This window comes from Tetrapisispora phaffii, chromosome 2 (assembly GCF_000236905.1).
Source record: "Tetrapisispora phaffii CBS 4417 chromosome 2, complete genome".
NCBI classification, from domain to species: domain Eukaryota; kingdom Fungi; phylum Ascomycota; class Saccharomycetes; order Saccharomycetales; family Saccharomycetaceae; genus Tetrapisispora; species Tetrapisispora phaffii.
In genome coordinates, this window is record NC_016521.1 from 601,039 (window position 1) to 625,349 (window position 24,311).

Genomic DNA, 24,311 nt, shown 5'->3' on the forward strand with positions numbered 1-24,311 from the left:
ACAAAATATGCATATACATTTGCTACCATTGTGGTTCTTTATTATACAGATTATTCCTGTTTTAGGATTTACAGATTATTTACTGAAAACATGTGCACAATCAGGATTTTGCAATAGACATCGTTTTTATGAAGCTAATATTAAAGAGAGTAAGAACAGGTACTATTCAGTCGATAAATCTTCAATTGAATACTACAAAGAAGAAAACACACATAAATATGTATTCAAAGCATCAATAATAAAAACTATTCCCAGACCTGATGTTAACGATATTAAAGTCGAACTGCCGTTTACGTTGTCGTTTTTTGAAGATTTAACAAGTTTAAGGTTTACTATTGACGAAATAAGAACTAATAGGCTAACCGAATTATTACCAGATTTTTTGAACACATATAGATATAATGAAACTTGGAAATGGGCATTTGATAGTGAATTCAATTTATATAATTCAGAATTAACTTATAAGGAATCGAATTGGTTATCAAATGATATAATTACGATATTTAACGAAGATGAATCATTAAAAGTGGAGTTATATACAAATTCTTTTTTATTAAAGGTTTATTATGATAATAAGTTATCAATTGTCATTAATGAGGAACAGTTGCTTAATATAGAACATTTAAGATCAAAGGAGGAAAATTTCCAACAACTGTTGCCTGAAGAATCGTCATTCAATATGTTTGGTGATAACTTTGAGTACTCTAAAGCAGATAGCTTGAGGTTTGGTCCTGAATCAGTCGGTTTAGATTTTTCGTTTATTGGCTACAAAAATGTTTTTGGAATTCCTGAACATGCTGATAGTTTAAGGTTAAAAGATACCAGTAAAACTGAACCATATCGTTTATTTAATGTCGATGTCTTTGAATACAATGTAGATTCAAAAATGCCTACGTATGGTACTATACCATTAATGATTGCTGCAAATCCAACATCATCCATTGGTGTTTTTTGGGTAAATGCTGCCGATACTTGGGTTGACATAAATTATAAAGAAGATAAAATAAGTTCCCACTGGATATCAGAAAATGGTATTGTCGATGTTGTATTATTATTTTCGAAATCTGTAGCTGGTATTACTGAGCAATTTACAACATTGACTGGAAAACCCCAACTACCCTTACTATCAGCTATCGGTTATCATCAATGTAGATGGAATTATAATGATGAAGCAGATGTTCTTAATGTTGACTCAGAGATGGACAAAGCACATATACCTTATGACTTTATTTGGTTAGATATAGAATATGCTGACAGTAGACAATATTTTACATGGAAACCAAATTCATTTGCAACTCCTAAAAAGATGTTAAAAAAATTGGAGAACTTAGGGAGGCAGTTGGTTGTATTGCTCGATCCTCATTTAAAAGTTGACTATTTTGCTAGTGATAAATGTATTGAAAACGGTGTTGCCATTAATGACAAAAACAACAAACCTTATATTGGTCATTGTTGGCCTGGGAAAGCAATTTGGATTGATGCTCTTAATCCACTGGGGAAAAAGATTTGGGATGGTCTAGTGACAGTTTTTGTTGATAAGGTAAAAAATTTACACATGTGGAATGATATGAATGAGCCATCAATTTTTGATGGTCCTGAAACTACTGCTCCAAAGGATTTAATTCACTTTGGCGGATGGGAACATCGTTCAGTTCATAATATATATGGATTAAGTGTTCACGAGTCAACTTATGAGTCATTAAAATCTCTTAAATCAGATAGAGACCAGAGACCATTTTTGCTAACTAGAGCTTATTATGCTGGTTCTCAAAGATCTGCTGCTGTTTGGACAGGTGACAATGTTGCTAATTGGGATTATTTAAGAATATCAATCCCAATGGTTCTGACTAATAATATAGTCGGCTTCCCGTTTATTGGTGCAGATGTTGCTGGGTTTTCTGGAAATCCTGAGCCTGAACTGCTTGTACGTTGGTATCAAGCTGGTATCTGGTATCCATTTTTCAGAGCTCATGCTCATATAGATTCAAAAAGACGTGAGCCTTATTTATTTGATGAACCAATTAAATCTATTGTTCGTGATCTTATAGTTTTAAGGTATGCTTTATTACCTACATTGTATACGTCCTTTTACAATTCATACATTTCTGGTAGTCCAATAATGAAGCCTATGTTTTATGAGAAGCCAGAATTTGAAGAATTTTATGATGTGGATGATCAATTTTACATTGGGGATTCTGGTTTGCTTACGAAGCCAGTAGTAGCACCTGAACAGACAACAGTAGATATGAAGTTCGCTCCAGGAATATATTATGATTATTTCACATTAGATCACTTTGTTATTAAAGGTAACTCTGTAATAGAGAAAACAATCGAAACTCCACTTGAAAAAAGTGCTGTTTTTATCGAAGGTGGTCATATATTGACAAGAAAAGACAGATATAGAAGATCATCTCAATTAACGAAATATGATGCATACACGCTATTAATTTCTCCAAACTTGAATGGATTTGCCAATGGAATTTTGTATGTGGATGATGGTATATCATTTGAATATCAGAATGGACAGTACGTTGTGTCCAATTTTACTTTCCAAGATAATAAAATAACAAATAAAGTTATTCATTCACCAGATGAACTAGCTTATGATGGTAACATGTCAATTTCGAAAATTATAATACCAATTGGTTCTGGAAAGGTGAAATATAGTAACGTTGCAACAGTTAAAATGAATTCCAATAAAATTGTGGTTAATGTCAGCATATCTGATGATAAAAAATCTATAATAATCAATAACCCTTCATTGTCAATTGATACAGATTGGGAATTGATTTTATGATAGGTAAATGAATCTATATCCGCTCATTTATTGACGAAATACAAATCTGTTATAAAATAATCGCAATTATCATATTGTTTTATTTTCTAGTAGAACACTTGCTGCCGGAAGAATGATACTATAGTGCACTTCCAGCAGGTTCGTGATTAAGTCGTAATAATTAATTAGGTAATGTACCTACTTAATCCAGTATAACCAATTACTATGTACATATCTACTTGTTATATAAATATACCTAATTAAAGAATGACAGCAAATAATATAGTAACTGTTGATGTTACAGCGAACTCATCAAAGTTAAAATGTTTGCCAATAATTATAGACAATATAATAAGTGTCGTTATTTAAAGACGGTGCTAAAGTGAGTAATTTATCTTCAATTATTTTTTGACATTCTTCGCCAGCATTTATAATTTAGTCTCTAGATCGGATGCAAGAATTTTTTACGATAGTAAAAAATTAAAAGACTCAATAGTACAGGGGTGTTAAAAGTTTAGCCAAGAAATATATAAATTAAATTGTCTAATTAATAGTTCCAAATTTCAAACTCACTTTTACAATTGAATGTAAAAGGTTTATTATATATTTTAAAAAAGCTTTGATCCTTATTTATTTAAGTTTAGAGACAATAACAGTAATAACAATATATCCAGCCAATATGACAACAATCACAGCTTCATTTAATGATACATTTAAAGTGAGCGATAATGTGGCTGTTATTGTTCCTGAAACAGGAGTTCTCGTAACATATCGTGATCTATCTCACATGGTCGGTCAATTCCAAACTTTATTCCATGACCCACAATCTCCACTAACAGGATTAGTTACCAGACAAGAAACTGTTGCAATTTCTATGAAGAATAGTTTAGAATTTATTGTAGCATTCTTAGGTTCTACTATGGATGGGAAAATCGCTGCCCCATTAAACTCAAATTATAAGTTCGATGAGTTCAATTTTTACTTGAATGACTTGAAATCTAAAGCTATTTGTGTTCCCAAAGGTGTCGTTATACAAAGTGAAAAGGCCGAAATAATGAGATCAGCTAAGCAATTTAGTTGTTATGTTATTGAATTAGAATTTAATACAGAGAGGTTTAGAGTTGAATATGACGTATACTCTCCAAAAGACAACTACAAAGGCATTGTATTTTCTTCCAGAAACAACCCTAAGTTTATTAACAACGATGATACTAAGTTCCCAGGATTTGCACGTTCCAGCGATGTTGCATTAATTTTGCATACTAGTGGTACAACTTCAAAACCTAAAACTGTACCTTTATTACATCTTAATATTGTTAGAAGTACTTTAAATATCAGTAATACCTATAAATTAAATCAAGATGATAGGTCTTATACTGTCATGCCATTGTTCCATGTGCATGGTTTAATTGGTGTTTTACTATCCACATTCAGAACGCAAGGATCTGTTGTTGTACCAGAAAAGTTTAGTGCCAAGAGATTCTGGGATGATTTTATCAAATATAAATGTAATTGGTTTAGCTGTGTCCCAACTATTAGTATGATTATGTTAAACATGCCAAAACCTTCCAAGCTTCCATATATTAGATTTATTAGATCATGTTCTTCACCACTAGCACCAGTTACATTCTCTAAATTGGAAAAAGAGTTTAATGCTCCAGTCTTAGAAGCCTATGCAATGACAGAAGCCTCTCATCAAATGACATCTAATAATTTACCACCTGGAAAAAGAAAGCCAGGCACCGTTGGCCAACCGCAAGGTGTCGAGTTATATATCTTAGACGAGAAGGACAATAAACTAGAACAAGGCCAAATCGGAGAAGTTTGCATTAGAGGTGAAAACGTCACTCCCGGGTATGCGAATAATCCAAAGGCAAATAAAGAAAATTTCACTTGGGAATATAATTATTTCAGAACAGGTGATCAAGGTTACATTGATGCTGAAGGTTTCTTAGTGCTAACAGGTAGAATTAAGGAATTAATCAACAGAGGTGGTGAAAAGATTTCCCCTGCCGAATTAGACAATATTATGTTATCAAATCCAAAAGTCAGAGAAGCTGTATGTTTTGCAGTACCTGATTTGAAGTATGGACAAATTGTCAATGCAGCAATTGTATTAAAGGATAATGAAACTATGAGTTACGAAGAATTGATTAAATTTATGTCAAATAAAGTTGCTAGTTTTAAATTACCAAGTAAAGTATATTTTGTAAAACAATTACCAAAGACAGCAACTGGAAAGATCCAAAGGCGTATAATAGCTGAAAAACTAACTAAACCAGAATCTAAATTTTAAAAGAACTTTTACAATATATATACATTAAATAAGAATTCATATACACTATTCTAAATCATCAATATCTTTTGTATAATGGGTTTATCTTTAGATCATATAACCGTTATAACCACCTGCTCAGTAAATTATATTATTGTCGTACATTCATCACCGCCATTGTATCCAACTTCACTTTTAGCTACCCGCTAATTGGCAGAATAATAAGATGGTAGTACATGAGGAAGTCATTTGAAATCTGTAGGTTGCAAGAAAAAACGGGTAAATTTAAATTATTTTGCGGAGTGGTGCTGGGTAGCAACGGCATTTAAACCCACTTGGTCACCGCGCATTACGATTACTTATACCACCATTATTCCTTGAGGTCCATATAGTAGTGTATCTCAAACAATAACGTACATTGATACATATATATATACATATAAAACGACAGTGAAAAACTCTTTTCTTCAAACTATACAATTGTCATTAATTACTCACTTTTCATGTACTTAACAGCCACACAACCTAACATAACCATAATCATGAGTCTTGACTTGATACATCTGTATCTGTATGTTCTAAACATCTATATCTGAAGTATATAGATTCTCTTCGTTTTGTACGGCTTGCAGTATACACAAACTTGCTGTTACCTTTTATGTAAAAATAATTTTCATTTGTTATGAGAAAAGTATGCTAATGTCTACAAGATTATTTAGTGGCCGTGCCGCATTGGCTAAATATTGTAGTTTTATTTTTTACAGTATATATCCATTCTTTAATGCAAGGCATACTCATACCATAAATTATATATATACATATACACATGTATATTATAAACAATTTGCAATCTGCATTTCAGAGTTACTGTGTTTTTTAGTTGATTATCTTCAAGCTTCAGTTATATATATATATATACATCAAGCGCAAGTAATTACTAATATAGAATCATCTGGTATATTCTTCGTCAAATTATTATATTATTGTTTTTATCTACCTATATTAATCACTAAAGGGTTAAATTAAAAAAGATAAAGAATATATCAACAAAAGACGGTTAAGGCTTCCTTTTAAATTTAATCACGAATCTTTCTGATAATTCATATCGTTTTCAAATCTTTTTGTTTTATATTCTCCAATTAATATTCTTTTCAGAATCCAATTCTAAATCCATTAAACACAGGTATACATATATTGAAATATATATATACTAATAATTCCCATTTCCATACAATTCAAATAAAAAACAATCAAATAATTACCACAGCTATGTTTAAGAATACATTAAAAGCTACAAGCTTACTTAGATCTTCATATGTTCCTTCTTTGAAGAATGGTTCACGTTTAGCCTCCACTAAGACTATGACCGTTAGAGATGCTTTAAACAGTGCGATCGCAGAAGAATTAGACAGGGATGATGATGTGTTTTTAATTGGTGAAGAAGTTGCTCAATATAATGGTGCTTACAAAGTTTCTAAAGGTTTATTAGACAGATTTGGCGAAAGAAGAATCATTGATACTCCGATCACTGAATATGGTTTTGCAGGTATGGCTATCGGTGCTGCTTTCAAAGGTTTGAAACCAATTGTTGAATTTATGTCTTTCAATTTCTCACTTCAAGCTATCGATGCCGTGGTCAACTCAGCCGCAAAGACACATTATATGTCTGGTGGTACTCAAACATGTCAAATTGTTTTCAGAGGTCCTAACGGTGCTGCTTTCGGTGTTGCCGCCCAACATTCTCAAGATTTTTCAGCTTGGTACGGTTCTATTCCAGGTTTGAAAGTTTTAGTCCCATATTCCGCTGAAGACGCTAGAGGTTTGCTAAAAGCTGCTATCAGAGATCCAAATCCAGTTGTCTTTTTAGAAAACGAATTATTATACGGTGAATCTTTTGAAATGTCCGAAGAATCTTTCTCTCCAGATTTTACCTTACCATACAAAGCTAAAGTTGAAAGAGAAGGTAAAGATATTTCTATTATCACATACACAAGAAATGTCGAATTTTCGTTAAAGGCTGCTGAAATTTTAAGTCAACAGCATGGTATAGACGCCGAAGTCATAAATCTAAGATCCATCAGACCATTAGATGTCGAAGCCATAGTCAAATCTTTGAAGAAAACTAACCATTTAATCACTGTCGAATCCACATTCCCATCTTTCGGTGTCGGTAGTGAGATTGTTGCACAAATCATGGAAAGTGAAGGTTTTGACTACTTAGACGCTCCAGTCAAGAGAGTTACTGGTGCCGATGTCCCAACACCATACGCCAAGGAATTAGAAGATTTTGCGTTCCCAGATCCAGATACTATTGTCAGAGCTGTCAAGGAAACCCTTTCTGTCGATTAAAACCCCAACAAATTGAAAACAACAACATATAACTTATACACATAGGTATATATATTTATATGCATATGTTTGCTTGATATTTTATTTCTTTCTTTTCTTTTTTATTATGTAAATAACAAATAATCTAATGAAACACAAAATATTTTAAAGATACTATTACACATATTTTTATAGTAATACTTGTAATAGGTTCCATTCATTGTTTTCAATTGCTAACTGCGCTAAGAAACCACAATCAAGAACCGATGCAGGAATTTGTTGCTTAATCACACATACATGACTTCAAATGAAAAAACCGAAAAAGAAAGGGAATTAGAAGTTTTAAAGGTCAAAGCTAATACATAGCCTTAAAGAAATAGAAAAAATCCATGCTATCGAAGCTCATGGATCTTGTTCACGTCACTTACTTCGTATACCAATTGTAATTGAAATGAACCAGTTAAGCTATATATATATATATGTATATGTATTAATTCCAAGCTTACAGAAGTGATTTGCCGGATCGTACTATATTACAAATTGGATATGAACCGATTACTTTTTCTTAAGTATAGGAATGTATGAAAAAGGGTTAAAGATCTCTCCTGAGTGAAAGAAGAAGTAACAAAATAGAGCCGCTTAAAATCACGATATGGCATATATTGAAAAAGGGAAAAGGTCATGAACTTTTTAGAGATAACGAACGAATCAATGATGAGTCTACGTTCCGTCATGTTCAAAGATAAGGTAACACTCTTCCTATCGAACGATATAATATTGCCGTATATATTATGTTGAATTCGAGAGAACTAAACAACCAAGGAATAAATATACGATTGATTAACATAGCGTTACAAACAAGAACAAGTACCGACGTACCGTTTCTTGCCATTAACACAGCTAGACTTGTAAGGTCTTCAAGTGCCACACACCTCTTGATCTGTAAGTACATATATACATATATTTCCACAATCAACGACCAACTTAAGAATACAAAAAGCATTGTGAAACATTGTGAAGCATGGAACATCATGGTTAAGATAGACATTTGGTAATACCAATTCTAATGCATTCGTCATGCAATCGGGGTTACTTCTCCTACCCGCCACCACTATATGATAGATACGTTGATGATATATATCATCAACATTATTTTTGTGCAATTATGGGTTCTGCGTTGGTTTCTCTATCATCACAGTTTTTCAAAATTGATTTTTTCCTCTTTCTACATTGGTTTGTTACCGTGCTGATATATTTGAAAAGTCAGTCATATCATTTGTATTCATTTTATTTCACTTCTTCTACGCTTGTTTCAACGCTATTTTTTAAACTGTCCTATTTGTATCTTCCTCCCTCTTCCCTCAAAATTCCAATGTTCAATAACTTACCATTCAAATATACTTATATATATATATACAGAGTTATAATTAATAAGTAAATCAATTGGATAGCAGATCTCCTATAATACGATCGTGCCACTCATTGATATCTCCATATATACTATTATCTCACTAATATATCAATAATATATAATTATAAGTGTATTGTTTTTATTTTTACGATCGTTGAATATATTTCTATTGCATAATAAAAGCACACACACACATATATATATTCAAACAATACACAAAATAATTCTCTTATTATGCCAACTAATAAATTTTCTGGTTTAAGAGATAATTATTCTCTATTGGGTGAAAAAAACAAGATATTAGTAGCAAACAGAGGTGAAATTCCAATTAGAATCTTTAGAACTGCTCATGAACTATCATTGAGAACTATAGCCATTTATTCTCATGAAGATAAATTATCTTTACATAGATCTAAAGCAGACGAATCTTATGTGATCGGTAAAGAAGGTGAATTCACTCCGGTTGGTGCTTATTTAGCTATAGATGAAATTATCAATATTGCAAAAAGACATGGTGTTGATTTTATTCATCCAGGTTATGGGTTTTTATCAGAAAATTCTGAGTTCGCTGACAAAGTTATCAAGGCAGGTATCACATGGATCGGTCCTCCGCCGGAAGTCATTGAATCTGTTGGTGACAAAGTTTCTGCAAGAAATTTAGCGGCTAAGGCCGATGTTCCAACTGTTCCAGGTACTCCGGGTCCAATCGAAACAGTAGAGCAAGCTGAAGCCTTTGTAAAAGAATATGGTTATCCTGTTATCGTTAAAGCCGCCTATGGTGGTGGTGGTAGAGGTATGAGAGTCGTTAGAGAAGGTGAAGATATCGCAGATGCTTTCCAAAGAGCTAGATCCGAGGCTGTAACTGCTTTCGGTAATGGTACTTGTTTTATCGAAAGATTCTTAAACAAGCCAAAACATATCGAAGTCCAATTATTGGCTGATAAGTATGGTAACGTTGTTCATCTTTTTGAAAGAGATTGTTCCGTTCAAAGAAGACATCAAAAAGTCGTCGAAGTGGCTCCAGCTTTAACATTACCTATCGAAGTTAGAAATGCTATTTTGACTGATGCAGTTAAACTAGCAAAAGTAGCAGGATATCAAAATGCAGGTACCGCTGAATTTTTAGTCGATGATCAAAATAGACACTATTTTATCGAAATTAATCCAAGAATTCAAGTCGAGCATACAATCACTGAAGAAATTACAGGCATTGATATCGTCTCAGCTCAAATTCAAATTGCTGCAGGTGCCTCTTTAGAAGATTTGGGTTTATTACAAGATAGAATTACCACCAAAGGTTTTGCCATTCAATGTCGTATCACTACAGAAGATCCGTACAAGAATTTCCAGCCTGATACAGGTAAATTAGAAGTTTACAGATCTGCTGGTGGTAACGGTGTTAGATTAGATGGTGGTAACGTTTACGTTGGTGCCATTATCTCTCCTCATTATGATTCCATGTTAGTTAAATGCACATGTTCAGGTTCAACATATGAAATTGTTAGACGTAAAATGTTACGTGCATTAATTGAATTTAGAATTAGAGGTGTTAAGACAAATATTCCATTTTTGATTACCCTTTTAACTAATCCTGTGTTCATTGATGGTAGTTATTGGACTACTTTCATCGATGACACCCCAGAATTATTTACTGTTATCAAATCACGTAATAGAGGTCAAAAAATTTTGAATTATTTAGCTGACATTGCCGTCAATGGTCCACAAGTTAAAGGTCAAAGTAGTCTACCAAAATTAACCAGTAACCCTATCGTTCCTGTTCTCCATGATGAAAATAAAAACGTTATTGATGTAAACAATACTCCACCAGCAGGTTGGAGACAAGTATTACTTGAACAAGGTCCAGAAGGATTTGCTAAAGAAGTTAGGAAATTTGACGGTACTTTAATTATGGATACAACATGGAGAGATGCTCACCAATCTTTATTAGCTACAAGAATCAGAACTTACGATCTAGCTACTATTGCGCCAACTACTGCGCACGCATTATCTAATGCTTTTGCATTAGAATGTTGGGGTGGTGCAACATTTGATGTTGCTATGAGATTCTTAAATGAAGATCCATGGGAAAGATTAAGAACATTAAGAAAATTAGTTCCTAATATTCCATTCCAAATGTTGTTACGTGGTGCCAATGGTGTTGCTTATTCTTCTTTACCAGATAACGCTATTGATCATTTTGTCGCACAAGCTAAAGAGAACGGTGTCGATATTTTTAGAGTTTTCGATGCATTAAATGATCTTGAACAATTAAAAGTAGGTGTCGATGCTGTTAAAAAAGCCGGCGGTGTTGTTGAAGCAACAGTTTGTTACTCTGGTGATATGTTACAACCAGGTAAGAAATACAACTTGGATTATTACTTAGAAATCACCGACAAGATTGTCAAAATGGGTACCCACATATTGGGTATTAAGGATATGGCTGGTACATTAAAGCCAGGTGCTGCTAAATTATTAGTTGGTTCCATTAGAGCAAAATACCCTGATCTACCAATCCATGTTCACTCTCATGACTCAGCTGGTACTGCGGTTACATCCATGGTTGCATGTGCCTTAGCTGGTGCTGATGTCGTGGATGTTGCTACGAACTCCATGTCTGGTTTAACATCCCAAGGTTCTGTAAATGCATTTTTAGCATCTGTTGATGGAACCATTAACACTGGTGTTGATGCCAAGAAGGTTACTGAATTAGATGCTTATTGGGCTGAGGTCAGATTATTGTATTCTGGTTTTGATGCCGATTTGAAGGGTCCTGATCCTGAAGTTTATGATCACGAAATTCCAGGTGGTCAATTAACTAATTTATTATTTCAAGCTCAACAGTTAGGTTTAGGTGAACAATGGAATGAAACTAAGAGAGCATACAAAGAAGCTAATGAATTATTAGGCGATATTGTCAAGGTCACTCCGACTTCCAAGGTCGTTGGTGACTTAGCACAATTCATGGTTACTAACAAATTAACTTCTGACGATGTTAAGAGATTAGCCAATTCTTTAGACTTCCCAGATTCAGTTATGGATTTCTTTGAAGGTTTGATGGGCCAACCATATGGTGGTTTCCCTGAACCTTTGAGAACCGATATTCTAAAGGGTAAGAGAAAGAAGTTAACTACCAGACCTGGTTTAGAGTTGGCTCCATTCGATTTACCAAAAATTAAGGAAGAATTAGAAGCCAGATTTGATGATATCGATGAATGTGACGTCGCTTCATACAATATGTATCCAAAGGTTTACGAAGACTTTAGAAAAGTGTACGAAGAGTTTGGTGATTTATCTGTTATTCCAACAAAGAATTTCTTAGCTCCGCCTGCTATCGGTGAGGAAATTGAAATCCACATCGAAAAAGGTAAAAGTTTAATTGTTAAGTTCCAAGCTATCGGTACCTTAAACAAAGAAAATGGTACAAGAGAAGTCTACTTTGAAATGAATGGTGAATCAAGAAAGATCGTGGTCAACGACAGAGCACAAAAGGTTGAAACTATCGCTAAACCTAAGGTCGATGCCCATGATCCATTCCAAGTTGGTGCTCCAATGGCCGGTGTCATTGTCGAAGTTAAAGTTCACAAGGGTTCCTTAATAAAGAAGGGTCAACCAGTAGCCATTTTAAGTGCTATGAAGATGGAAATGGTTATTTCTGCTACCGCTGATGGTATTGTCCAGCAAGTGTTGGTCAATGACGGTGAAGCTGTTGATGCTTCTGACTTATTGGTGGTACTTGAAGACGATACTCTTATAACAGGAGATAAACAATAGTTTTTAAGCTTATAATAATTTGTACTATTAATGTTAATTTAACGATTTATTTATGTATATAAGTTTTAATAAAAATTTAAATTTTAATACTTTTTTAAGTCTTGGGATTCCATTTTAAAAGGTCATAATTGTAAAGCAAACTTAAAATGTTTTATATTTTAGCAAATTATAATATTAACCCATCATAAATTCTAGCTATTAATTATATATCTACGTATTACACAATCTTAATTCTATTCATAAATCATCATAATTGAGAGATCATAAATTATAAAACTCAACGATACTCCTAATCAACCAAATGCTACCGTGGCGCAATAACTCACAATTAAGGCATTGCCGATTTTAAACTGATCCCAAAGATCGCCAATATTTTGCTGTGGGTTTGGTGCAAAGGAATTATTTACATAACAATAAACATCTTTCATTTTTAGTTTTCTTTTAACAAAAAGTATTACTGTTGCAAAAGGTTGTTCGGTAGAAATGGTACATGTATTTGGGTTGATTGGGAGGACATTTCCGATGGCTTGAAATCTTATTTGAATTTTTTTCTTATCAATTTGAGATTCATTAGATCTTAAGGCTTTAAGTTTGTTATCCTCCAGATCATCCAGATTAACAATTTTGTCATCAATATTTCGTTTAATATTTTCTAATATCAAAGACGTTGTTGCAGGCATATTTTGTCCTTCAACTAGCACTGAATTTTCATTTCGATCTTCAATCGTTATATCAATCCTATAGTCTGGCGTAACATCACCCTCCTTAGGGTGCTCAACTTCCAATCCTAACAGTGACAACCTTCTACTATACTGTTCTAATCTATTTTCAATCGAGTTTACATTCGAAACATTATTTAATCGTGAGCCATCGACTTGAGCGTCTAAATTAGTGGATACTATACTATCTGCAAACAAATCATCTTCTGTACCACTCTCACTTTCACTTTCACTTTCCAATAGTCCACTCATTTACAGGTACAATTAGTAAATTCTTGACCAATAATTTGCAAGATTACTTATCTTACAGCCCATATGAGGTAATACCTTGGCAGTCTTTTATACATAAGGTTATTTAATTTACTATAATATAGGTGATCTTATTTTTTATAATTTCTCAATTCTCAAATAATTATATAATAATTATATCTGTTACTTAAAGTTAGTTCCTGATGGCTCTTTATTTCACAGCTAGCCAATGGCTCAATTGTACATGACTGCGGGCGATGTCAATTTTCCGGAATAAAATGTACGAATTGAAAATATTACACTTTATCTCACAAACTAATTCTTGCAATCAGGTAAGATAGAGTTAAACCTTAATCTTATTGCAAGGTATAAATGAGTTTGACGACTTCACAAGTTTTCTTTTGAGCATAAACACATAGTAACTTCAGTTAAATAACAAAATTACTTGCTAAGCAAACCAAAGATAACTATACAGAACCAGTCATTATGTTGGAGGATTTAAAAACCATCAATGAGCTAGTTATTCAGTCCTTTTCGCAAGCAGGTGAAGATGCTATTTCTATTATTACAACAATCGATATCAGTTGTGAAGAAGTTAATTTAAATGGTACTAGAGAACAAAAAGAGGAGTTTCTTTCGATGCTTTTGGGGCAACTCCAAGCTCACCCTGAAATTGTTGCAAAAATTGCTTGGGATTTACCAGATATGTTATTTCAATTCTTGAATTCTTCTAATATCAATATAGAAAATGCATTACAGCAAAGTTCAATTATCAGAATTATCATGAAATCCTTTAATGAAATAGCAATGAATGGAAGTCCCAAAGAATGTTTTTTGACAGCTTGTGATATGGTATCAAATCTAAAAGTTTTAGAATTTTATATCCATAATGATACAAATTCAGATACCACACCTGAATCTGGTAAAGATACCATTCCCTTAAACCAGATACCATTGGAAAGAAATCCGAATGAATTTTTCTTTGGGTTACAACTACATATTATTTTTGAGTTATTAAGTACGTCAATGAGACGTATAAGCACTCTATACCCATCCAAATATTTAGGTATGGCTGCAGCATCTATTTTGAAATTTGTTGATAATAATGTTGCGAATGTTGACAATATGGTAATCATTTTACGTCGTATCTTCACTTTAGTAAGAGGCTATACTCAAAATGACATTCCAAAAGATTTAAAAGAAAATAAAAATATCAAGAAGTCTGAATTAAATTTAATAGCTGAGCAGGAAACTGTTATACAAGGAAAACTACTAAGAAGTTTGATTACTACTTCACTTGAAAAATGTTTGTCCACATTTAATTTATCAGTCGACTCTATAGTTTTTAACTCACTAGCACATAAACCAACCAACTTTAGCGAGTATTATATTGCTATGTTTGATATGATATCCAGAATTTATCATATCGTTTTGTCTTTTGATATCGATCTCGAAGACGAATTGAAAAAATACATGAAAGAATCTAATTCTATTTACAAAAGTTTGCCAAAAGATTCTGACATTTCTAGTGAAACAGCAAAAGATAAAATATACAAAGCTGTATATAAGTTATCTTACACGTACCAACTACAGAAAGTCTCTAAACAAACAGAATTATCAATTGACGAGTTGGGTGTCTTTATCTTAACTGGTTTTCATTATAGAGAGACTGGAAGCCATTTACTAACTGATATCAACATCGTTGATGCTATTTACACATATATTAGAATATCAACCATTCCTTTACACTGTAAAGGGTTCAAGAATGAATCTGCAGAAAGTGTTTCAAGATATTGGTTGTGGGTTGTACTTTCAAATACATCCACAGATAAGATACAAAAAGATCTAGAAGCGGTTCCTAGCTATGTATTGAACGTGTTTTTTGAAATGGTGCTATCTGCCACTGTTGTAACTGTGAACAGCGATAATAGACTTCTAGGGTTTACTTTACTCACACGTATCTTATGTTTAGTGAAAGAAGAAATTACTTTTAAGTTTATGATTCATATATTAGAGTCAGACAGGGATAATTCATCCAAATCGTGTATATTAGGTATAATGAAGGATTTGATGACTAGAACATACATTTGCCCAACCAGTAAAGAAATTGACACTGATGAACTTGATAAAAAAATATCGAACTTGGATATAGAAGAAAAAGAAGAAAAAGAAAGTTGTGTTTCTGAGTCTCCTTCAAAAAGATATTATTTATCATGTTCAGAGAGTAGAATAAAATGCATTCATAATGCATGCGTGGTTCAAGTTTCAAAAGTCATTTCAAATCCTGAAAACGTTTCCGATTCTCTTTTATTGTTGAATTATTTGAGATTTTTTATTAACGTAGCAGAACAATGGGACCAAAACGTTCTAAAAGAGTTACATGAATTAATTCAGACACAAATTGTTAAAATTGAAAAACAAAATGTGGAAATCAAATCAATAATAGATGCAAATAATTCGATCAAGGAAAAGCTTCACTAATTATATTAACCAATTATAAGGATGAGAATTTACTGTAGTTTTTGTATATTCGACGCTATCGCCTTTTTTGTATTATATACATATATGTTGTATATCTAATAGTAAAATTTTTGAAACATTTCATTATAAAAGTAGAAAGAAAATTATAAAAGAGCTAGTTTTTAATCCCTCCTCTTTTCATTTTACCATTGATCCTTTCCAAACTTGCGTAGTAACCCTTTTCGATTAATGGACCAAAGTAAACAAAAAACCCATCTTTTGTTGCAGCTCTCTGTTCTTCCCAGGCTAATTCGGAGTCATCAATAAAAGGATCTTCTACATCATATTTACCGATCAAGTTCTTACCTTTATTCGGATGCGATTTTTTCTTTGATGGAGAGGTTGTTAACTTGCCTTCCTCTATTTCATCTTCGTTTTCATCATCATCATCATCATCGTAGTCGTCATTCTCCAAATCTTCTTCTTGTCCATCAATGCCATCATATTTCCCAGTAGTTTCGTTCAAATCGCTGAATAAATTTCTTTTAGCTGCTTTTAACTCATCCAAATCCTTAGTCTTAGGTGGCAGATCTTTCGAAAACCGCGATCTTTCAATTTGTGCAAAATTGAATACAACTTGCCCATTCTCATCCAGGTAGTCCTCATTTTTTGCCGGGTACAATGGTATGTTCAATATTACAACAGGCTCAGCGTCCTCGTCTTTCTGTTTATTATTAGTATTATTAGTATTATTTTCAAACACCCCCAACAGAGATGGTTTTTCAATTTGTGATGCAGGTAATAAAACTTTAGGTAATTTTTTATCAATTGTATTTTCATTTTTATCAGCAGATGGTTGAAGTTTCGGTATATTCTTATCCGTTATTATTGATTTTTCCTTCTTTAAGGCTGTTGCTGATGGCGTTGCAGCATCATTAGCTGGTGTAGTAGATGATAACGTCTTTAAATTTATATTTTTTGATGAGTTTGATTTCGATGCACTTTTTGATTTCGGTTTTGGTGTGTTTCCCTTTGATTTCGATACTGTTGTAGTTGTTAAAACTTGTTTCTTGGCGATGGGAGTATTTGTTACTGATTTTGATTTAATTTTTGTTTTCGTGAGAATGGAATCTATTGAATTTGATTTTTTTGCTTTGGATGCAGGGCTTGGTACAATCTTCACGGGCGCGGTAGCCGGTGTCTTTGTAATTGGTTTCTTTATCGAAGGAGTTGACACAGTTGGAGTTTGTAGCAGTTCCTTTGTGTCCATGGCAGTAGTTGCTGAAGGACCTTCGTCAGATAATAGAGATGAAATTTTCACTTGTGAGACGTGTGATACTTGTGGTTCAATTGATTGAGCTTGATTCTGAGGTTCTGCATTTGGCGTTGGCGATTGGGAAGAATTCGACTTCAATACCAAACTTGAATTACTAGTATTATTATTCCTATTCTTGGCCAGTTCCTCTGCAATATTCAATGTTTTCTGTTTCTTCGACTCTGAATCATCATCAACTTGAGAAGATTCTCTTTTCTTGTCCAAACAGTCGACTTCACGATCGTCCAGTAACATTAATTCCCTTTGCATCTTTGAATAGGTTATCTCGTGGTTCAGTCAATCTCCCTGCGTGTATTTAAAGGACTAAGTTTGGAGGACCATCGCACTTTATATTGTGCTGCTACTATGATATCAAACTAAAATATACATGATTCGAAGAACCTTTTTTTTCTTTCCAGCCATGTGTCATATTACACGAACAGTCATGTGATCAGAACACCATAAAACCGGGTAACACAAACTGCAATTAAAATTTTCATCCAACAAGAGAAAGAAGTAAAATGGGGACCCGAGAGGAGCCTCTATATCCAGATTAATGCTATGCGATCGCTATGTCGGTGTCTTATTTAGCGTAGATAGAGTTAAACGAGATGGCAGGCCAACAATTCCTAGTAACAAGCCATCCAAAGTTCGGATTTAATCACATTTTTGACATCTTTCCCTTCTGTGTGATCGATCCTGCTTCCCGTTCCATACAACGGTGAAACGAAATGTCTCTATTGCTGGTAGCTATGAGGTGACTACTGTTGGTCCACACTCATCCAACCAGACCGTGCCGCTCACTCCCACCGGTTCCACGCCTGCCACCCACCAAAGACACACACATACACAGTGCGACGCGGCAATAAAAAACAGGAATAGGCGAATTCCGTAAGTAAAGAGAGCAATACCTTGGCGTTTTTCAGTAGGGAAAGGTTAAACCCCCCAACAAAATGAAACTGCCCGACGTAGTAATCGGCCAAAGCGCCTGAGAGTGTGTGGTGCATTGTATTAGCGAAAAACAGATGATAAGCGCGCGCGCTTATCATCATCATCACCATCATCGGCTGCTGTTGTTTGTTTTTCAGGGGTTGGCGAGCCAGTTTGCCGCTTTCATGCCTTGTTTAATTGCATGCCTATGTGTCGTGTTGTGTCTCTCCGCCTGCTCTGCGTTGTTTTCTCTCATTATTGACGTGGTCTCGTTATCGGGCGGATTTTCCGAGCCCGTTTTAACAAGCGCAGCAGTTGCAAATGAGCCCACGGACACTTTCTCTCTTTTGTTGAGAGAGCGAGTGTGGGCTCTATATATGTGTGTGTATATACGTGCACACTGTTTCTACTACTGTGCTATATTGTGGTTCAATACTTTATTTGTTGAGTAATGCAATGATTACGTATTGCTCTCGACACTGACACTGAGACTGTAAATAATACCCTTATCTGTTGTCTAGCCAACAGAAGATCACTTATCGCTTGCAGTCATTAAGTACGTCACTCTCGAGCTCTCAAGAATAGCTATTTCATCAAAGAACGTTCGTCTCGATTGGGTATATAATCCGGCTCTTTGTTTCCGCTTCTGTTCTGTTTCTTACTCGCAACCGTCATCGATCTCAGATGGGATCTCTCTTAATACACACAACCGGTAACAGTTGCTAATACACTATATATATATATATATATAGTGTATATCTTTCTGCTTCAATGAATTATATAACCATTCAATTTCGTAATTTAATCGTTGAATTTTTCATATCTTGTTCACTTGTCATGTTGCCACGATTGACTACACAGAACTACCATCGTAATCCTTGTTGGATTTAATGTAATTGTATCGGATATTATAGTTTTTCTTTTTTCCCAATTTAGCCATTATTGTGATTAAAAAATGTTGAATCATATTTAACATTGTTAGCTATATGAGTCGTCTCACGTTTTGTTGGATTCAAAATGTTTAGAACATTCAAAACATATAAATATATACATGTAAATGCCTGATATCTTATCTTGTGGCATTGTCCCTTGACTTCCTTTTCTCGTAGTTATATCCTGCCCTAGAAAAGACAGCGGCAGAACACTAATAATGTCGCAAACTCATACAATAGAGGCGCTAGACGTCGCAAGCGCAAATGTTATTGCTACTGGTCTTCACAAGAAAACTAAAAGAGTCGTTAATGGATTAGGTTCATTGATGGGCTCAAAAGAAATGGTCGATTTAACAAATGAATCTATCAACACTACAAATGTCAATTTGCCAAGTTCATTATCGTCGTCTTCATCAACAACAACAAATAGAAAACATATTTCCGAACAACCTTGGACTCTACACAATTGGCATGAACATATTAATTGGCTAAATTTTGTCTTAGTGGTTTTAATCCCTGCAATAGGCTGGTATTTGGCTCTTTCTGGTTTAATTCCATTGAAATTGAAGACTGCTTTGTTCTCGGTATTTTACTACGCTCTTGGTGGTGCTTCAATCACTGCAGGTTATCATAGGCTATGGTCCCATAGATCTTATAGTGCAAGATGGCCTCTAAGATTATTTTTTGCATTGTTCGGTTCGGCTTCTGTGCAAGGTTCTGCGAAATGGTGGGGCCATTCACACAGAATTCATCATCGTTACACCGATACAAACAGAGATCCTTATGATGCAAGAAAAGGCTTATGGTATTCTCACATGGGTTGGATGCTGTTGAAACCAAACCCAAAATATAAAGCAAGAGCTGATATTCAAGATCTAAATGACGATTGGATCGTTAGATTTCAACATAGACATTATATTCCTTTGATGTTAATTTTTGCATTTATATTACCATCAATCATCGCAGGTAGATACTTCAATGATTATTTAGGTGGGTTTTTATACGCTGGTATAATTAGGGTATTTTGTATCCAGCAAGCTACTTTTTGCATTAACTCGATGGCTCATTACATCGGTGCTCAACCATTTGATGATAAAAGAACCCCAAGAGATAATTGGTTAACTGCGTTAGTCACATTTGGAGAAGGTTATCATAACTTCCATCATGAGTTCCCAAGTGATTATAGAAATGCAATTAAATGGTATCAATATGACCCAACAAAAGTTATTATTTATTTAACGTCTTTAGTTGGTTTATCATACGATTTAAAGACCTTCTCAAGTTTAGCGATCAAACAAGCATTAGTACAACAGGAACAAAAAAAATTGGATAAAAAGAAAAACGCATTAACTTGGGGTCCTTCCTTAACAAATTTACCAAAGTGGGATAAGGCTCAGTTCATTGAAGAATCAAAGACTAACGGTAACTTAATCGTTATTTCCGGTATCGTTCATGACGTTAAAGGTTATATCACCGAACATCCTGGTGGACAACTATTAATCAAAAGTGCACTAGGAAAAGATGCTACTTCTGCATTCAATGGTGGTGTCTACAGACACTCAAACGCTGCCACCAATGTGTTAGCTAATTTAAGAGTTGCCGTGATAGTAGAAAGCGAAGAAAGTGCATTGAAGTTTGCAGCCAGAAGAGGAGAACATTATTATGACGAAAAGAAGACCATCTAAGTTCCAAGAAAGTGATAAAGTAGGAAGAAGATCCAATTGTCTCTTTTCGTTTATTTAATAATTTTTTGATATTATTGCTGTCGTTCTTTTATATAGATGTCTGTGTAAATTTATTTTGTAAAATAAGAGTTCTACACAAATTTTGACAGGACTATTCATATATGCTTCAATAAACAGGTTTTATAAAGAATCTAATCAGCTCTCCTTTAAATGCAATTCCAAGAGGTTAGTTACACTTTCTTTTATTCGTATATATTTTATATATTATTATTTTCACTATTACCATTGTTTTTGTAAAGCTACGCGAAATACGCGAAATAAATAATCACCGTAAGAATTATATAAATATTCAAGAACTATCTCACCTAAAAGATATTTATTGACTGCATCATTTATGTATTAAACCAACTTAAACCAAAGCAAAACAAGCAAATATCTTACACTAATGGATGCTCTAGATAGAGGAACAAAACTGTTGATAAGGCAGCGTGGGAGAGGTGTTAAGTTAAGAAAGCTATTAGAGAAACAAATCTTTGATGATCTTGGTACAATAAACAACGATTTAATTATAGGAGATTTGAAATTTGAAGATTCTCAATTAGGAGATGAAGGGAATCTAAATGACAGAGATATCATTATCTCTCAAATAGAACCTGATGATAATGTCGCTCATCAAGATGAGTCCCCTGAGATAGATCCGCAAATGTTTGATCAAAACAACGATGAGGAATATGTTAGCGAAGTTAGCGAAGGAGATATTGATCAGAAGGTGAACCAACAGACATTATTTGGTAATCAAGATCTTGAGAGGCAGATGAATTATGATGATATAGATACGAGGCGTTATAATTTCAAAGATTTGCCGATTAGACAATTATCTTCATCGATCACATCGGTTACTACTATTGATGTTCTTAGATTATTGTTTGTGAATTTATTCGAGAACAACTTGATACCGCAAGCTACCATTGATTTTAAAGGAACAGACAATATAGTACACAAATTATTATACAAGCTAGACGTTAGAATATTTGAAAGTGTAGTGGATGGTATTGTAAATGACTTCAAGGATATAATGGACATCAATGTATCGAACAATGAGCTATGCTACCAATTGAAGAAAATCGTGAAAGTAAGAGAGGAAAATAATGAAGATTTGGTGAAAGTAAGGAACGTTGTTCAAAAGTTGAGAATTGAAGGGGAATATTTTAAAGTTAAAAAAGAACAGAAAAATATTAATAAAAAAATTAAATTAAATGAAAAGTTAAACAAGTTGAATAATATATTACTGAATAATAACAAGGAGGATAGCGACAAATATGCAAGGCTAAACGTATCGAAAATTAACAGAACCGAAGCTCACGACATTAAAACATTTAGTAGGTTAATGGATCCATACAATGGCAGAGTGGCACGGATACAAAAAATAAATAACTACCTACAAAATAACTTATCAAGGAATTATGATTTAATATCCAACGATTAGCGGTTAGTTCTACTTTGCTATATTTTATAATATATTCCACAGATCAAGCGATCTTTATCATCTGCATTCATGTCATATCCATATTGAGCACGCATTTTATTAACATAACATAGAAAACAGGCATATAATTATCCAAAAATATACACAAACATATATATATAGACAGTGACTGATTTATTATTGAATATTTTTTTTTGATTTAAATAGAAGGTCCATTAAATAAAAATTTTGATATGTACTGTTACAATAATAATTAAACAAATTAAGAGTAACCGAATAAAAACACAAACACAAAAGAAAAATTAAAGGATGCATATTTATCGTTAAAACGATAAATCAAAACCATCAAAACTTCAATTGTATATAAGGGTATTTTAATTAATATCTTTAGAGTAAAAATTGATAGAATGATAGTCCCTTCATTCAAATGTTGTGATTTAGCTTTTTCTTTAGTGTACCATATTGAACTTAGTAGTCATTGGCACCTTCGGCAATTAATGTAGCAATCATTCTGTATAAGTAGTAAAAGAATAATAATAGGTAGAAACCTAATTTTAAGAAACTTTCTCTCTTGTGCTTGTTCAATGTTCTGAAAATTTCAGTAGCGTCTAGAAGTTGTAATTTCTTGTATAATTTATTACCGTTGAAAGCCAATAATGGAAGGTTAATGGCGAATACAAACCAATGGCCAGTTAATAGAAACAAAACGGATAAGAATGCGTGTAACGCAGCTTCTGGAGCGATTAACTTGTTCACTCTAGAGCATAATTCAATTGGATTGATATAATCTGATTCTAAATCAGCGTATAAAATAGTAAAATGCACTTGAGCAAACAAATTGACACAGTTGGCAATGACAGCAAAAATGAAAATTAGAGCACTCATCGAAATTGTAACCCCTGTTAAATTGGAGAAGAAATATAATTATCTAGATAATCGTAATACACCTTATAACGAGTATAACACTGAATAGCTACAGTTTCTTTATTCAAGTCAGTTTGAAAAATGGCAAAATGTAGAACTAGAAGAAAACAAAGACAAAGATCCTATAATATATAAAAATTAAACTTTAAAAGAGAATTAGAAATCCCTACATTATTTATGATCAAGTTAGTATCAATTGAAATTTAAAAGGTTTAATTAAGAAGTTATTAGGACTTTTACTTTTTACAGATGCACTTTCCATCTTAATTTTCCAAAATTTTTCTTATTGTCATCAGGATAGGCAACGTACAAAGTGATACTATAAGTGAATAGTTAAAATTGAAATAACGGTGAAGTAGATAGATATATATACTTATAGCTTAAACCAACTATTAATTGATATAGATTTTATTGAACTCTTACAGTTGCGATTATCGTGATTTTTTTAACGTGAACTGAGAAAGTGCAAGCAATTTTGTTGTCAAAAAAAAGGTTTGTTACAATGCTCTCCAATATGTGCAGGAACCGTATGAGTAAAAATATCATATCAACTTTGAATCCAGTAAGGACTTTTAGCAGTAACAATATGTTAAGGTTACCTTTTAAGATCAATTTAAAGCCTATTGAGAAGTCTAGTATAGATATTACTCCAATAAATAATACTATAGGTAATGCAGAGCCAAGAAAAAATATCGATAGTAAACTTACCAAAAAATTTCAAACAGGTGCAATTTATGATCCATTCGATTTTTCTTTATCCAAAATATATTTAGATAAAAAAAATAGTTCTAAAAAGAATTCTATTAATGATTATTTTGATGTCTATGATATCAATCCCCTCGACCTTTACACAAGTCCTGATGTTTTATCTAAATTTCTAAGCTCTACTGGAAAAATCTTACACAGGGATGTTACTGGTTTATCAGCCAAAAACCAACGTAGACTAAGTAAAGCAGTGAGAAGGTGCCAAGCATTTGGTTTAATATCAAAAACTCATAGAGATATTTCCATGCTTCCAAGCATATCGTCAGGAAAGTTATAGTCAAATTC

At 33.3% G+C, this 24,311-nt stretch overlaps 11 protein-coding genes across 11 annotated transcripts; 8 read left to right on the plus strand and 3 right to left on the minus strand.

The window, feature by feature from the left end:
* Window positions 1-7: 7 nt before the first annotated feature.
* Window positions 8-2,797, plus strand: ROT2 (glucan 1,3-alpha-glucosidase ROT2; the record flags this gene model as incomplete). Its single annotated transcript, XM_003684321.1, has 1 exon — window positions 8-2,797. The coding sequence occupies one exon, from the start codon at window positions 8-10 to the stop codon at window positions 2,795-2,797; it is 2,790 nt and encodes a 929-aa protein (XP_003684369.1).
* Window positions 2,798-3,455: 658 nt separating this feature from the next.
* PCS60 (Pcs60p) lies at window positions 3,456-5,072 on the plus strand (the record flags this gene model as incomplete). The annotated part of the gene is made up of 1 exon (XM_003684322.1): window positions 3,456-5,072. One exon carries the CDS (start codon window positions 3,456-3,458, stop codon window positions 5,070-5,072), a length of 1,617 nt encoding a protein of 538 aa, XP_003684370.1.
* A 1,248-nt stretch (window positions 5,073-6,320) lies between these two features.
* Window positions 6,321-7,400, plus strand: PDB1 (pyruvate dehydrogenase (acetyl-transferring) subunit E1 beta; the record flags this gene model as incomplete). The annotated part of the gene is made up of 1 exon (XM_003684323.1): window positions 6,321-7,400. One exon carries the CDS (start codon window positions 6,321-6,323, stop codon window positions 7,398-7,400), a length of 1,080 nt encoding a protein of 359 aa, XP_003684371.1.
* Window positions 7,401-9,024: 1,624 nt separating this feature from the next.
* PYC2 (pyruvate carboxylase 2) lies at window positions 9,025-12,561 on the plus strand (the record flags this gene model as incomplete). The annotated part of the gene is made up of 1 exon (XM_003684324.1): window positions 9,025-12,561. One exon carries the CDS (start codon window positions 9,025-9,027, stop codon window positions 12,559-12,561), a length of 3,537 nt encoding a protein of 1,178 aa, XP_003684372.1.
* A 293-nt stretch (window positions 12,562-12,854) lies between these two features.
* On the minus strand, window positions 12,855-13,532 carry ATG12 (Atg12p; the record flags this gene model as incomplete). The annotated part of the gene is made up of 1 exon (XM_003684325.1): window positions 12,855-13,532. One exon carries the CDS (start codon window positions 13,530-13,532, stop codon window positions 12,855-12,857), a length of 678 nt encoding a protein of 225 aa, XP_003684373.1.
* Window positions 13,533-14,015: 483 nt separating this feature from the next.
* YBP1 (Ybp1p) lies at window positions 14,016-16,010 on the plus strand (the record flags this gene model as incomplete). Its single annotated transcript, XM_003684326.1, has 1 exon — window positions 14,016-16,010. One exon carries the CDS (start codon window positions 14,016-14,018, stop codon window positions 16,008-16,010), a length of 1,995 nt encoding a protein of 664 aa, XP_003684374.1.
* Window positions 16,011-16,164: 154 nt separating this feature from the next.
* On the minus strand, window positions 16,165-17,574 carry HPC2 (Hpc2p; the record flags this gene model as incomplete). Its single annotated transcript, XM_003684327.1, has 1 exon — window positions 16,165-17,574. The coding sequence occupies one exon, from the start codon at window positions 17,572-17,574 to the stop codon at window positions 16,165-16,167; it is 1,410 nt and encodes a 469-aa protein (XP_003684375.1).
* Window positions 17,575-19,384: 1,810 nt separating this feature from the next.
* Window positions 19,385-20,851, plus strand: OLE1 (stearoyl-CoA 9-desaturase; the record flags this gene model as incomplete). Its single annotated transcript, XM_003684328.1, has 1 exon — window positions 19,385-20,851. One exon carries the CDS (start codon window positions 19,385-19,387, stop codon window positions 20,849-20,851), a length of 1,467 nt encoding a protein of 488 aa, XP_003684376.1.
* A 445-nt stretch (window positions 20,852-21,296) lies between these two features.
* On the plus strand, window positions 21,297-22,337 carry AME1 (Ame1p; the record flags this gene model as incomplete). Its single annotated transcript, XM_003684329.1, has 1 exon — window positions 21,297-22,337. The coding sequence occupies one exon, from the start codon at window positions 21,297-21,299 to the stop codon at window positions 22,335-22,337; it is 1,041 nt and encodes a 346-aa protein (XP_003684377.1).
* A 468-nt stretch (window positions 22,338-22,805) lies between these two features.
* On the minus strand, window positions 22,806-23,222 carry TPHA0B02720 (cornichon family protein; the record flags this gene model as incomplete). Its single annotated transcript, XM_003684330.1, has 1 exon — window positions 22,806-23,222. One exon carries the CDS (start codon window positions 23,220-23,222, stop codon window positions 22,806-22,808), a length of 417 nt encoding a protein of 138 aa, XP_003684378.1.
* Window positions 23,223-23,775: 553 nt separating this feature from the next.
* RSM18 (mitochondrial 37S ribosomal protein bS18m) lies at window positions 23,776-24,303 on the plus strand (the record flags this gene model as incomplete). The annotated part of the gene is made up of 1 exon (XM_003684331.1): window positions 23,776-24,303. One exon carries the CDS (start codon window positions 23,776-23,778, stop codon window positions 24,301-24,303), a length of 528 nt encoding a protein of 175 aa, XP_003684379.1.
* Window positions 24,304-24,311: the final 8 nt, after the last annotated feature.